Source organism: Talpa occidentalis, unplaced genomic scaffold (genome assembly GCF_014898055.3).
Source record: "Talpa occidentalis isolate TD23 unplaced genomic scaffold, MPIMG_talOcc4v2.1 talOcc4.3, whole genome shotgun sequence".
In the NCBI taxonomy this organism is placed as follows: domain Eukaryota; kingdom Metazoa; phylum Chordata; class Mammalia; order Eulipotyphla; family Talpidae; genus Talpa; species Talpa occidentalis.
In genome coordinates, this window is record NW_023603184.1 from 39458539 (window position 1) to 39473978 (window position 15440).

Genomic DNA, 15440 nt, shown 5'->3' on the forward strand with positions numbered 1-15440 from the left:
CTTAAAGGTATATATTGCATTTTATTAATTTTTATTCACTGTCCTGCTTGGGACTACAGTCAGAAGATATAGTATTAGTTCTGGGTTTGCCACTGAGCTGCTTTGTGACCTGGAGGAGGTCTGGGTGCTAGTTTTTCTTTTCTGGGTGCTAGTTTTTCCCTGTATAGAGATGGGGAGGCCCCTTCCAGATGAAGACTAAGATTCATTGAATGTATTTTAGCTAGTCATCCTCTGGTTATGGGGGAGAAAACAGCAGCCTGGGAATAAAATGATGTGGGCTTTGCAGAAATCAACTCTGTGGACTTGAGTGGATCCCTGATCCAACCCTCAGGCTCCCCCAGTTGTAAAGAGATGATTTCATTTAGTTAGGGTTCCTTTGAAAGTAGAGTTTCTGAGTTTATTTCAAGGGACACAGATCTCTGTCCACCAGTAGGAAGCAGGAATGTGTGAGAATGGTGAACAATTGGAAAAAATGGGGATCCAGTTGATTTTTTTCCTGCCCTTAGTCCCCTCCCACATGAGAATAAATAAATCTCTTCTACCCAGCCTCCCCTCTCCACTCCTTTCCATCTTTAGCATCTGAATTTGTTACAGTCATGGTCTGACTGGAAGCCTTTTGGCAAGTTGTAAGTGCTCCTCCTTCCAGTCTTTGCTTTGAGTTGAATGTATTCATATTCCATGTTCATTCTCTCCCCTTTCCTTATTCACAGCCTATTATCTTTAAAACCAAAATTTATACCCCATTTCAGTCCTCTTCAACTGACAACCCCCCCCCACGCACACGCACACACACGCACACCTCCTAGGATTTGTTCTCTTGCTCATTCCAAACACTAGGGAAAGCCCTGAAGTTTGGAAAGAAGTTCTTTCCAAGGACATGGACCTGGAGGTTCGTCAACTTCAGAGTGGTAGTCAGAACTTTGGGCACTTCAACCAGGAAGGGTGAGTAAAATGAGAAGTATTGGTTTCTAACTTTGGCAGATCAAAAACTGAGGTTGGTTTTGGAGATGTTGGGGCCTGAGTCAACCAGTCTCAGCCCTGGGAACTCAATTAATTGGGAGAGTCCAACAAACAAACAGATCATTTCCTCCTGGCATGGGGAGTGCTGGAGCGGGGAGTGGTAGGGTGCACAGGTGGGGTCCCACCTCAGCGAGGTGAGTGGGATGGGATGGGAGCACAGGCAGAAAAAGCTTTTTTTAAAAAAGATTAATTTACTTATGCATACAAAAACTGGGTACAGGCCAGAGATGCAGAGGGTGAGAGGATTCACCAAAGACAGAGCAGGGAGCAGACCAGGCAGACTGACCGAAATACACTGCTGAGGGGAGTAGCTGGTGAGACAGGAGGGGTCTACCATGCCATGTGGGTATCTCCCTGGCCAGGGAACGAACCCTCAGAGGCTGCCGACGGCTTTATGGCATGGTGCTCAACCTGCTGCGCCACCAGGGAGGCCCTAGAAAAAGCTTTTTGAAAGGGAGGAGTTGAGGGTTAAAGGAGGAATTGTTTGCAAAGTGAAGAGGTGTGGAGGAGTCTGCTGCAGAGTCCCCACTGTACAGTCAATTGTGCTGATGTGTATCAGGTAGAAAGCCCACCGCTCTACTTTGGGCAGGTGCCACCATTTCTCTGTTATATTTATTCTGGACACAACTTCTTGAAAACAAACCCCATACAATGACCAGAAAGGTATAGGGGGACCTAAAGCCTGTCATACAGGGAATTGGAATGGAATTGTGCATATTTACCAAAGGGAAAAGACTGAATAAAAAGAAAATGGACTTTTGTCTGACATGGAGTTTTCAGGGCGAGCCAAAGGGTAGCCTCCTGCAGATTTAGCTGAACACAAGGAAAACTCCATTGACCTCCTTTAAAAAGAAAACACCTTGTCTTGGCAAATTGTCACTGGAAATATTCAAAATATTCAAATTTCCATTTGGTAGTCATATTGTAGAAACTAAGAGTTGGATAAGATGACCTTGGAAGTCCTTTCCAGGGGGATTCCCTCCTATCATTCCCCCTCCCCGAGCATCATCTCCCAGACTTTCTGCTTATGCCCTTCTGTGACTTTTCTCTCTGCTGGTTGAAGTCCAGGCTGCACAGCATGGAACCAGAACCCTTTCCACCTCTCCTCTCACAGCCTCAACACTACAGAGCAGTCCAAGACACCCAAGCTTGCCTGCACTCTTTGCTTAAGATCCCCTCTTAAGATCCCACTCTTTGCCAAGCTCTTTGCTTACGATCCCCTCTCCCAGCTTTTTTTTTTTTCTCTCTTTCATTATACCATTCTCTGTTACTGTGCTCTAGCACTGGGTGGATGTCTGTCGCCTTTTGTCTGCATCATAATTTAGTGAATTGACTGTGTCCCTGTTGTGTCTTGATGAAGGGTAACTGCAGTGGCCTGTTCCCCACTACTCTTCAGAAAGAATCTGAGCATGTCAAAGCCTCCCCTCATCAGTCTCTAGTTTCAACTCGGTGGCAGGCATGGGACAACCGGGCCTTCTCTCCAGGTGCTGGCTTCCTGTCATGAATAGGTTCTTGGAAAGTGTGGCTATAAGCAAAACCACATAAAAAAACCAGTTTCACCGTAAGCAATTGATACACTCAAGTTATGTCCTGGTCACAAAAACATCACCAAACTTCTAAATAAAGGCCCCGAACCCTTCTAATATGAAGTAATAATTTGAATCACCCATTCATCCATTCATTTGTTTTCTAACCTGTTTATTCCGCTTTGGGTCAAGGGTGTCCCTAGACTCAGCCCAAGGTATAAAGTAGGACCCAGCCTGAACAGGACATCTTTCCATGGCAGGGTGCACTGTCACACACCTGAGCTTACTCTGACTCAAACACATGCACTGAAACCTGCCAACGAACCCAAAGTGTACATCTTTGGGATGTGGGAGGAAACTCAAGAGAAAACCTACAAGATGCCGGGAGAGCATGCAAACTCCATACACAAAGTGGCCCGGGCTGGGAACCAATTTTTTTTTTCCTAATCAATATTGTAAGGAAGTGACCACTACAGCAGGTCCTCAAATATCATTGTTTTGAGGACTTTTCCTAAATCTGAGAAGAAAATCTCATCCAATGTTGAACGAAACAATATCGAGGACCTGGCTTCATTATATGTTGTTTCACTTACAGTTCCCAAGAACTTACTATACTTTATTTGTTCACTTGTTTATATGCTATGAACAACAATAAAGATAGGAAATTGGTTACATAAGGATGGGGTTGACATAGTTCTCAGAAAGTCAAAGTAGAAGTTGTTAACACTACTCTTCTTACTTTTGAACCTGACAGAGGGAGAGACAGTGTAGATCAGGACCACAGTCAACAACCTGTGACCGCCACTGTATCACAGGTATGTAGTTGTGACTTTGAGGGATTTTCAAATCTTTAGCTTTTTATTATAAGTGGACAAATTAGGTCAACTAAAGGAAAGAAAGAAAAATAAGAAGGAACAAACTTAAATATTAACTCTCTGGGACTTCTGAAGAATGAACCAAGAAATATTTTCGGAGTATTAAGCTAGAATATTTAGGCTCAAAGTAGATTCTTTGAGTATATATTCCTAGAACATGTTCACTGTGGATAGCAAACTTTATGAACTGCACAGGATCTAAGATAATAAAAATTATGCAGACACTCACATTTATGAAGAGACCTGTTTATTACTGATAACACTTCATTGGCTAAAACCACAAGAAATCCACACACAAATACTTAAAGTGCAAATTCTCACAGGCATTACTATAATACACCCTGGTGTTTTTGTAGGGAAAAATGAGAAGATGTTGACAGAAACTGTTAAAACAAGGGCACAGATTTGAATTACTGTTACAATCAGAAAAACAATTTATTCTTAACTATGTATTCTATTGAGCATATTCAGTGACATATACAAAGATTTTTATTTTAGCCTATAACAACAAGGCCTCACTGTATATGGATGCAGACTCTTGGTCAACTGACTCTTGTGAGAGATGTGATGCGTCATCACACTGGACAAAAATATCAAATTAGTTGTGACTCAGTTGGGAGGCAACACTAGCAGGCTCAAAATGGCACTCACACAAGTGACATTAAGTCAATACAGACACTTTCTTAGCCTTCTTGGCCAACACCTTGTTGTGAATATAAAAAACCAGGTGTTACATACAATTCCCAAACGGTAATATACTCTCCTCTCCCCAAAGAAACTGAGTATTTAAGGGTGTGGATGGTTAATAAACCTTGCTTACTATATCTTTCAGGAATGAGACAGACTTTAAAAGTTGGATTAAAAATGATTGGTTTTGGTTGTTTCTTAAACAACTTGCTCCTTTAAAATAAAATCCCTTAATTCCTGTTGTCACCAATTAAGCATCCTATGCCAAGTACTATACTAGGTGTGGATAGGAACACTAAGAAATGATGACCCCTGCCTTCAGGAGGCTCAGAGTTGGGTGTTCCTTCTGAATCAGAGAACACATTGGCCAACAGCTCAGACAATAAATTATAAGGTTCAGTGGTAACATAACTGTTTCAGTTCAGTTTTAATTTGACAATACTTTTAAAGGTCAGTTTCTATAGGGCAGGGTATAGGTATGACTAAGGTACGTTCTATGTTTATATTTCTCACTCTAGAGTCAGTGTATATATCCTCAGGGATATGCAGGAAATATGGGGAGGGGGTTAGGGGAGAAAATGAGAAGCCGCATTACAAATATGTGCTCCTTTCTGATAGCACCAGTTTTGGTGAAGATTAGGATTCATTTCTACATTAAGCAGTTTTATTATGGAGGATGCAAAATTCACTTACATTTTTAAGACAGAGCATGAAATTTCTTGTGAGTGCTAGGTTGCTTCCGATTTTGCTCAGAGCCTTTCCCCACACATTCATGCTTCTCTGCTTTTGGGTTATGTTGGTAGAAAAATTTGAGAAGCAAGCTCTAGATATTTCCTTTTGCCCTTATTTTGGTTACTATACTTATTCTTGTATATTTTCTTTTTTAAGTTTCTAGACTTATAACAACACAAAGAAAAGATGACTTAAAGAATGTAGCAGGATGGTGAATATTTTAAAGTAACCAATGGTAAATACTATTCTCTGTTTCCAACCAGATTTAGTCATTCTGTGTACAGTCAGACAATGAGAAATTCTCTTCCTTCTTTTCTCTACCTTAAGACTTCTTATGGCTTATGGTAAGATGCTTTGAGGGAAAAATATGGAAAAAAGATATCCTCAAATCATGTGCTTTGGATGTCCAAAGTAGAAGGAAACCTGAAATAAAATGCTAAATCTATTTGCCATTTATTTTGGTTAGTGTGACCCTTTCCTCATTTGCTTCTAGAGCAATCTCAGAAAACAAGTGAATTATGAAAGACCATAATAAATTTACATACAGTAATATCTAGACAGACCAAAAAAGGTTAGGAAATAGATTCAAAATTACTTCCTACAATGGCTTACATATTTTAGTAATAACAAAATAACCAAGAGTCCATAAACAAATATAGCTTACAAAGAAGTTTAAAGCATTCTGAATGAATCCAGTTAAGATTTCTTATCAGTGAGGTAATAGGGCAAAAGTTTTCACAGTAACAAAATCAGTGTGTGGGGGCACCAGGGAAAGAGGGAGGTAGAGAGAAAAAGGCATAAAATTAAAGTTATCCAAGTAGAGTTAGGATTTTTCAAGCATCACAGATATCAATGGAAAACATTTGAAAGAAATACCAATAGCAGCAGCATATAGAACAATTTCTTCATTAAACTCCACCTCCTATCTTTGTTGCATCAATTCCAGAAGCAACCTGCTTAAGGAATAAGAAGTTTAGGTATCTAATGTCTTAGAAGCTCTGCTTGCTGAAGTTACTACATCCAAACAACAATACTTTATATTTAAACAAAACCCTTCAGTATCCTATAATGCTATACATTCTTTAAGATGAACAAAATTATATTCGTCTCACTTAGTTTGCCAGGTTAAATTAAAAATAGCCTCTGAACAGGTCTTTATTCACTAACTCATGCATACACTACTTACTCAACAAGTACAAAAACTATCTTGTGAGCTAGATTCTTCTAGATATGGAGTGACACTCAATGGTAATTTAAGTGCTCTGAACACCATCATCTTTTTCCAACCTGAGTTAAAAAAAAACAAAAAACAAAACACATTGGAAGGAAACTTAAAAAGTTACTTAATACTTACCTTTAATATTTAAAGTTTTATTTTTCATGAAAAGATGCTTATTCTCTCTTACACTGTCCTCACTGGAGAGGGAAAATAGTGTGCCATGTTACTCCTTATTTTGAGTCTTTCAATTAAAAGACTCAGTTAATAATTTAAGATTTATTAAGGTATACTGATAGCTTTTTCCTCTCCAGAGTTAAGTAATCTTTATTTGAACTTTTTTCAAATTTTTTTTATTAAAAAAAATTCTATATTCCCTTCCCAGGTCTCATATGATACTAAGATAGTACATTCAATAAAAGGGGTTCTTTTTCTTACCTCCTAAAACTTGACCTCTTTTTAGTGGTTGGTGGGAAAGGAAAACAATATGTTCACTATCTGCATATCATGGTAATAAACACAAATAAGCAACTGCCCACAGTTAAGTTTATTCCCTATTTTTAGGGTGATAAGTTTGTCCTTCACAGAAGTATTTCCTTGCCACCTTTGTTTGGCCTATTGTTTGTTTATTTCTATTCTGGCCAGTGCACATTTGGTCTTGCCCCACTACTTTTCCTTTCTCCAGAGCTCTAGAAAATCCCAATTTTAATGTACATGCTCAATGAGAATGCATTCATTTCCATGACATTGTTCATAAAGAAAAAGATATACAATATATATTCCAAAGCTGAGGCCTCCTGGCCAGCAATTTTGTCTCTCCTGGTTAAAGCTTGGGTTATTTCTGAATTTATCCTGTTAGGCAAGTATATACCCACTATGCCAATTTCATGTTTACATATCATGCTCGGACAAACTCCAGAGCTTGGCTAGAATCAGATACCCTCAATTCATATACTTTGGCAACATTTGTAAAATTTTGTTATTTTAACTTTGAATATTTCAGATAGTTTTTCACCTTATGGTGACTTAAATGTATTATATTAAAGCATTCAAATAAAGCTGTTCTTTTTATAACAAAATGACAATTATGACGTGGCTTTACTGATTATGAATGGGGCTATCAGATCATTTTAGCTCCACTTTGCTCTTTAGTCACCGTAACACACATACTGAAAGCAAATATACATATTTTTCATATATATAATGCATTGTTCATACCACTTATAGAATATATAAGCCATTTCCTAAATTATAATCTACATTCCTAAAAGCAAATAAAGTGACACATTCTACACATTTTCTCTTCAGTGCAAAGTCTTTGAAAACAAACTCATTCAGAAATAATGGTATTCTACATTTAGTCAGCAGTCTATTATCTACAGTCATACAAGATCCAATTATAAGAAAGTAAGGTGGAACACATTAACAATAGTGGCAATAATAATTTGAAAATTACATTTGGATCACATGGGTTCAACCAAACGTTAGCTGATAGTTGCAGCGAACCAAACTATAGATTTAATATCCTAATCAGTTCCTAATACAGTTTTATTACTGTTATTTTTTAGGAAATAAATTTCTTATACCAGTTATTTTCCATAGGCAACCTGTTTGGTATGATTACACCCAAGACCTTGTTATTGTTACCCCTTAACTATGCCACATGTGTTTAAGTATTCATTGAGTTACATAGGACAGGATATATTTTAAGAAGATTAAATGGCACTTGTTGATTAAGTCTTATTTAGAAGACGCAAAATCAACCCAAAGATATCTTCTAATTTTTTCTCCACATGAAAAAAGATATATAGAACTGTTGTGATCAGAAATTCTATATAAGCCAGCAAGATGTTATATTAAACTGGACTTTAGTTTTAAAACATGTAGTTTTAGAGCTTCATAAGATCTAAAGTTTGGATGTTTCATTTCTTAGTAAAATTAGCATTACTTTATCTGCTAAAGGAATAAATCTATTTACAAAAATGTAATTTGAAAGTCAGACTTTTATGGAAATTCAAAGCTCATTTCTCTGTTCAGTCTTTTTTCTTAAAGGCTGTGATAGCTTGATTTTAACATGAAGATCCTTAGCTGCAATTATAGTGAGCCTGATTTTATTAAGATTTTTATTTACATTCAAAGATTTTAAAACCAGCAAACCCATTTGCTATATATGGAGAAGCACCTATACAGCTTGGAAGATTTTCCTCAACTGTCTGAAAATCAACTGATTAATTATATTCAATTCAGGAACACTGTTTCAGTTCATCCCAGACCCTGAGAAGGCACTAAGAAATTTGACAATAACAAAGCCCACAGGAGTGTTGCCACTATTGTTCTATGTTCCATAAACACCGTTAAATACACACATTTACACTGCACCAAAAGCACCTGAAAAAGGTGCAGAAACCACATCATATTAGTTCTAAGCTAGAAATGCTAAGTGTCCTATTTCAAATACTATAATTTGTAAATGAATACTTCTGATGTAACAATGACACTGTTCCCCAGTGATCTGGAAGGTGAATCGTATGTTTGCCAATTTTATGGATTAATTTCCTTAACAAACTCTACAATTACAAGACATTTATCTGATTTTTTTTAAAACCGTGCTATACACAATTATAAGAATGTGAAAGTAAGCTTTATCATAGTTTAATGAGAAAACTCATGTTTGTTATCATGTTTCTGTTAAAGGAAGAACAATGTGTTACTATAATGCCTTTAATGTAGTGACTTTTGTTCCAGATTACGAAAAAAGTTGAATTTCACTTTAGACCACATCATTTCAAATTTATACAGTTTGTTTAGTTAACCAACTAAAAAGAAAAAATAAAAGGGAAAAGATACTTGGCCAGATGAACTAGAGCGTGAATACTAACACAGGCTCAATGTTAATATGAGTGTGGAGAGCTTGGTTGCTCTGTGTCACATGCCAGTGCAAAGGAGTGATGGCTGGTATGCACTAAACAGAACGCCAGACCAGTCCATTTTTGCTGGGCTCAAGAAAATTTTCAATCATAGCTTCAATGAGTTTCTTCAATTCCTCTTCTAGTAAGGCGGTGTCACTGAGAAAAAAAGATTAATTAAGAGTTATTTACATAACCTTAAAATTTGTTTAAGTTGTTACACATCTTTTTAGAAGGCATAAACCTGATGGGATAAACAAGGTAAACAAAACAGAAATTCACTCAGTTAAAATAAAACAAGATCAGAAAGAGAAAAATCATACGCTAAGAAAATACCACTATCACAAACTAAAGTTTAAAAGTTTAAAAGAAGTTCCTTGGTACTTGATAAATAAGGCTGAGTTATATATAGATATCTAAAGAATCTCCTAGGCCAGGCAATTTAATAGCTTAGAACACCAATACCTGATATTGAGATACAATGGCTTCCTGAAATACTTTTGAAGAATAAATACTCAGTATAGATATTAAGGTGATATGACTTATCCTTCAGGTAACAGAGGGAGATATGAGTAAAAGAATGCATTCTTTAAAAAAAATACAAGTTTTTTCTTCAGAGTCATCCCCTAAAGAGCTGCTATTGCCTAAAGCCTTTCTAGGAAAGTCTTAAACCAAATTCACAGTCATTTGAAAAAAACATACAAGTCAGCTTTTATTACTTTAAAATCATTCTTCATTTTTAACCACATATAGCATTGCCCAATTTGGTTTACTTAAAACTCCATTCTGAATGACTTCAGGAGGTCTTTTTTTTCCCCAAAGGGAAGAAAATCTACCCTTAAACTCAAAGACTTGGGTTCTAAAGGCAATTCCAAATTTCCCCTAAGAATGATTGTAGTAATGGTTTCATAGCTCTGTGACGATATTAAAAACCAACATACTGTATGCTTATAGATAAGGGAATGCTGGTATGTGAATTCTAGCTCAACGAAACTTATAAACAAAAGTTATATATAAACATATAAGTTACATATAAACATGAAAGTTATATATTTAAGGCCTATCAGTTCTCACCTTTGGTCAGGTGACGCGCACATTTCTGCGTAATACTTGATCTTTGGTTCTGTCCCGCTTGTCCGAAGAGTAGCAACACAGCCGTTTTGAAAAGTAAACGTAATCATTTGGCTATTTTTACTCACAGGCAGCACCTAATGCATAATTGTAACAACAATTAAATCATACTGGCATCTTTTTCATTTTCACAAGTTGTAAAATGCATTATACCTATATGAGGGATCTCAAGTAGTGAAATTCTTGGAAACAAATTAGAGTGGTGGTTGCCAAGGCCTGGGGACTCATACTCTAGAACTCAACTCACAACAGTCCTCTAGAAAGTCTTCCATCCACCATTCAAATCTGAGTAAGGGTCCTTCTGCAGTTTCATAGTGTCCTAGGCCCCCCCCCGGTAGTACTTACCATCTTGTAATCACTGCTTACTTGTCCATTCCCCACTAGAATCTAGAGCACAGAATCCCCAGTGCTTTATTCCCCCCATAGCTGTATCCCTACTGTATCTGTGCCTGAAGTACAGAAGGGTTCTGATAAATGACTACTGGACACACAGATGTATGTCAATCTGAAGTGGGAGAAGAAAGAGCTCAGAAATCTTTGACACTGTGTGACTTCAGGGGATAACAACATCTAAGTTGCCTGCCTTACAGAATTGTTGCAAGCATCAGTGGAGAATGGAGACATAAGCATTTTGAAAATGAATATCATAAACTTTAAATATCTATGATGATATTAAAAAACCACCATACTGTATGCTTATAAATAGGTGAACACTGGTACATGAGTTCTAGCTTAAAACATATATAAACAAAAGTTATATATAAACATAATAAGTTACATATAAACATATGAAAGTTAAGAAGAAAAAGGCGCCACACAAGAACTATCCTAAACACAGCATAGAGAAATAAAAAGAAGCAAATGATTTGGTCCTTTAAGTAGTTTACAAACACACATACATGTGCACACACACACAATACCAACAAGTGGGAACCAGTATTTGGTGACCAGATGAACACACAGAAATGGAATGTGTATAGTAACTTATACAAGAGGCTGAAGACACCCCAAAATATATTATTCCCCTAGAATCTTGAGACAGCAGCAGAACATTATGAATGGAAATTTAGGATAATAACAATAATAAAACATAACAATAACAAAAGATATGCTGAGCACCTACCACATAGAAGCTTTGAAAGGCATAAAGGTATAATAGAAGTGGATCTGCCACATACAGCACAATGATAATAGAAGATAGAAAGTGCTAAGTGACAAGAGGAAGGCGCCATAGATAATAAAACCTGAGGAGGAAGACAGCTGATTATAGAGGTTCTATGCAGCAGCAACACCTGCTTGGACAATGACTAAGGTGAGAAACTAGAACAGTAGGAAGAAACGCAAAACCAGGAATTTTTATTTTTATTTTTTTATTATTATTTTTAAAGATTTATTTATTTATACAAACACTGGGTACAGTCAGAAGCACAGAAGGTTGAAAGGATTCACCAGAACCAGAGCAGGGAACAGAACAGGCAGACTGATGAAATACACTGCTGAGGGGAGCAGCGGGCAAGACAGGGGAGGTCTGTCGTGCCATGTGGGGCCCATGCCGGCGGCCAGGGATTGAACCGGCGCTGCAGAGGCTGCGGACAGCTTTGCAGCCCAGTGCGCTCAACTGCTGCGCCACCAGGAGAGGCCCAAAACCAGGAATTTTTTAAAATGGGTGCATCCAAGGAACTAAAAGTTGTCTTAGTTGGCAGGGTTTTAGGGAATAATGTTGGAAAGACAAGTGGCAACTGGAAGGACACATATCTTCAGTGTTATAGACTTTCAGACTTTATTTTCAACATTATCCAGCATCATCATACATTCTCACTGTTTCCTTCCAGTTCTCTTTCTGCCTCTCATCCCCTTCCTCCCTTGCTCAGAAAGTAACAGATTTGAGAAGTAAGGAAGACAGTTGGAGAGCCCATCAGTGGGACTGACAAACTGCTCTGGAGAGAAACAATGGATCCAGGTTTTAGGAAACTCACAGACTTAAACTGTTACTATTTTACTGTAGTATGAATTTTTACAAATTGCTAAAAACTTTTTTTAAAAAGTAGGCACTTACTGATTTCTTATCAGACTGGCTGCTGTCATATCCAGTGGTAATGTCCCGTACATATAATATAGCAAATGTCCCACAAAATTTCGGATATTCTTTTGGAGAATGAAAATTGCGAAGCCTTTCAAATATACTCTTGATGGTGGCAGGATCATAACACAAGAAATACGAAGTTTTTGAAATATGATAACCATATCTGCACAAAAATTTAATTAAAGTGTTAAAATCAGGTTTCAGGTAACTTTAGAAAAGAGTTAATAAGCATATGATACACTGTGTAGACAGTGGCTGTCTTTAATTGAGATAATTTTAGTACTTTTAAAAAGGACTGACTAGTATTCAAAAATGAATTTAGAGAGCTAAAAGTAGGGTAAAAGATAAAAACACCTAGCATGCGAAGGTCATAATAGTAGAACTTACTTTTCATAAACCTTAATCAGTTGCTGTTTCAATGTGATGTTCAGAGTTTCCAGGTAAGATGCCATCTCAGCAACAACAACAGCTGCACTGACCCCATCTTTATCCAAAACTGAAGTTCCACACAGAAAACCTGAGGATTAAAAAGCGTCTTGAAAAAAGGAAAACTGAAACTTGTCACAATTTCAATAGTTTCACATTTCATCAGAAGGACCAATGAATTTAAAGGTCTAGAAATTAATGAAATCCACTGATACCAAAGGCTTTTGGGGGATGTTTATTTTTATTTATTTATTTATTTTTATATAGGCATGTTTTATTTATTTACTTGTTTGTTTTTGGTTTATACATGCACTGGGTACAGTCAGAAGCGCGGGAGGGTGAGAGAATTCACCAGAGCGGGGAGCAGAACAGGCAGAAGGACCGAAGTACACTGCTGAGGGGAGCAGCGGGCGGCAGGAGAGGTCTGCGCGCCATGTGGGACCCTCCTCCGGTGGCCGGGGAGCAGCCGGGGATGGAACCGGCGCCGCAGAGACTGCGGGCAGCTTCGCAACCCAGCGCTCAACCGCTGCGCCACCGGGGAGGCCCTACTTGAGTCTCATTTTTAACTACTCTTAATGGAGAAGAGCCACCAGGGAGGCCCATTTTGGGGGATGTTTAGATGCTTTTTTAATTTTCTGGTGAGAAACTCATCTACACATTTCTGAGATCCCTTGGTGCCCACAACTCAAAATGCAAAATCAGAAGACAAAAATTCCTCTCTATTGAATTACTAATTACTAATTACTGAAAAAAAAAAAAAAAAAAACCACTCTCAAAAAAGGAACTCTCAGGCCTCCCCTGGTGGTGCAGCAGTTGAGCGCTGGGCTGCGAAGCTGCCTGCAGCCTCTGCAGCTCCGGCTCGCTACCTGACCGCCAGTGAGAGTTCCACATGGTGCGCAGACCTCTCCTGCTGGCCCGCTGCTCCCCTCAGCAGTGTATTTCATCAGCCTGCCTGTTCTGTTCCCCACTCTGGTGAATCCTCTCACCCTCCCGTGCTTCTGACTGTGCCCAGTGCTTGTATAAATAAATAAATAAATCTTTAAAAAAAAAAAAAAAAAAAAAACACTCTTCTCCATTGCTGGTGGGAGTGCAAACTGGTCCAACCACTATGGAAAGTTGTGCGGAGGTTCCTCAAACTACTACAAATGGAGTTTCCATGTGATCCAGCAATTTCACTCCTAGGAATCTACCCAAAGGACATAAACAAAAACATTAATTCAAAAGGATTCCTGCACCCCTATGTCTATTGCAGCACTATTTACAATAGGTAAGCTATGGAAACAACCCAAGTACCCCCAAATAGATGACTGGATCAAGAAGATGTGGTGTATGTATACAGTGGAATACTATTTATCAATCAGAAAAGATAAATTCATGCTATTTGCAGCAACATGGATGGAGCTGGAAGGGATTATGCTCAGTGAAATGAGCCAGAAGGAAAAAGAAAAGTATCATATGGTTTCATTTATAGGAGGAATGTAGGGGAACCAAATAAGGGACCAGGGAAAAAAATCATAATAAATTAAAAAACAAAATTAACAGGCAACTATTAGAGATACTCTGCAGGGGAGGGGAAAGGAGAGGAATCAAAATGGGGGGGAAGGTGTTCTTACACAAGGGACTATGGTGATGGTGCACGGGTGAATTGGTGATGGGAATTTTGAAGGGACTACACTGGAGAGGAGAAAGCATGCATTGTACAAAAAGGAAGAATGATATAAATATACATATATATAAAACATTAAATTAAAAAAATGCTCTCAAATCAAGTTTCAAATATTTTAATATTTACTACATACCAATAGACTCTTCAAATGCAAAAAGGACTTCTTTCCCATTTTCCAGGAGGTCTTTTATCCTGCTTCCAATCCATTTAAAACCTGGCAATGTTTCCTGAAATGCAGAGGAGGCGACTCTAGTTAAGTGACTCTCTCATAAGTACACATTAGTGAAAACCTGTCACTAAATGCACATAACACTCAGAGTGATATTCTGTTAGGGTCTTCAGTCCACGAGTTTTATGTAGTGGTAAACATATAGTCCTAAAATACACAAATACACCCCCGTAAGTGGTAACACATATAGTCACACAGTAACAAACACACACATATATTATCATCATCTACTATTAATCAAGCTACTATCATCATCTACTATTAAACAAGTGCTTTATACTATTATCTTTTTTAATGCTCACAAAATATCTATGGCTGAAACAGCAGCTCAGAATTCAGCAAGTTTGCCCAAGATTTGCTGCACTTAAGAGACAGAGCCAGGACTCAATTACACAGCTTCTTGGAAACCACCTATTTAACTGCAGTACAAGCACTAATATAAAGTACCTATAAAGATTGTGATTTAGGGCCCCAAGTAATCAAAAGCCAAGAAAGCTTTTTAGTGATGCACATTTAACATTATCGCATGTTTGAACCAAGTGTTCTTTTCCATAACAAAGGAACTTCAGTAATTATATTTGAGGACTTACCATTAAATGGGGCTACTGTTCACTTTAAAGATAAGAACTCTTAAAGTCAACAGAAAGTGCATGTGATACACACTGATTCTAGAGCTAATTCACCTCTCTACCTCTTCACTGAAAAAAAAGAACCACAACCTCTGCTGTTCCTTCTTTCCCACAACAAAAACAAGGAAGTAAATTTACAATACTGGCTATAGAATCATATTTTTTTTCTCTTTTGTGATCATTTCCTATTTTTCTTACTATAGATGTAAACAAGGAAACTAGCAATTCAGAATCTTTGGTGTACATAAATTTTCAGTTTCTTCTATTTTGTTCAATGTGTTTTATAAAGTGTAAGATTCATATTTCTATTTCAT

General features: G+C 37.6%; 1 protein-coding gene across 1 annotated transcript in view; it reads right to left on the bottom strand.

The window, feature by feature from the left end:
* Positions 1-3667: 3667 nt before the first annotated feature.
* The window catches only part of PGM2L1 (phosphoglucomutase 2 like 1), a 49440-nt gene continuing 37667 nt past the window's right edge, over positions 3668-15440 (bottom strand). The window contains exons 10-14 of the mRNA XM_037522958.2: positions 14402-14495; positions 12564-12693; positions 12150-12339; positions 10037-10170; positions 3668-9121 (exon numbers count right to left, since the gene is read on the bottom strand). Of these exons, the coding sequence (XP_037378855.1) occupies positions 9019-9121; positions 10037-10170; positions 12150-12339; positions 12564-12693; positions 14402-14495 (651 nt within the window). The 3' untranslated portion in view covers positions 3668-9018. The remainder of the gene's footprint in view (positions 9122-10036; positions 10171-12149; positions 12340-12563; positions 12694-14401; positions 14496-15440) is intronic.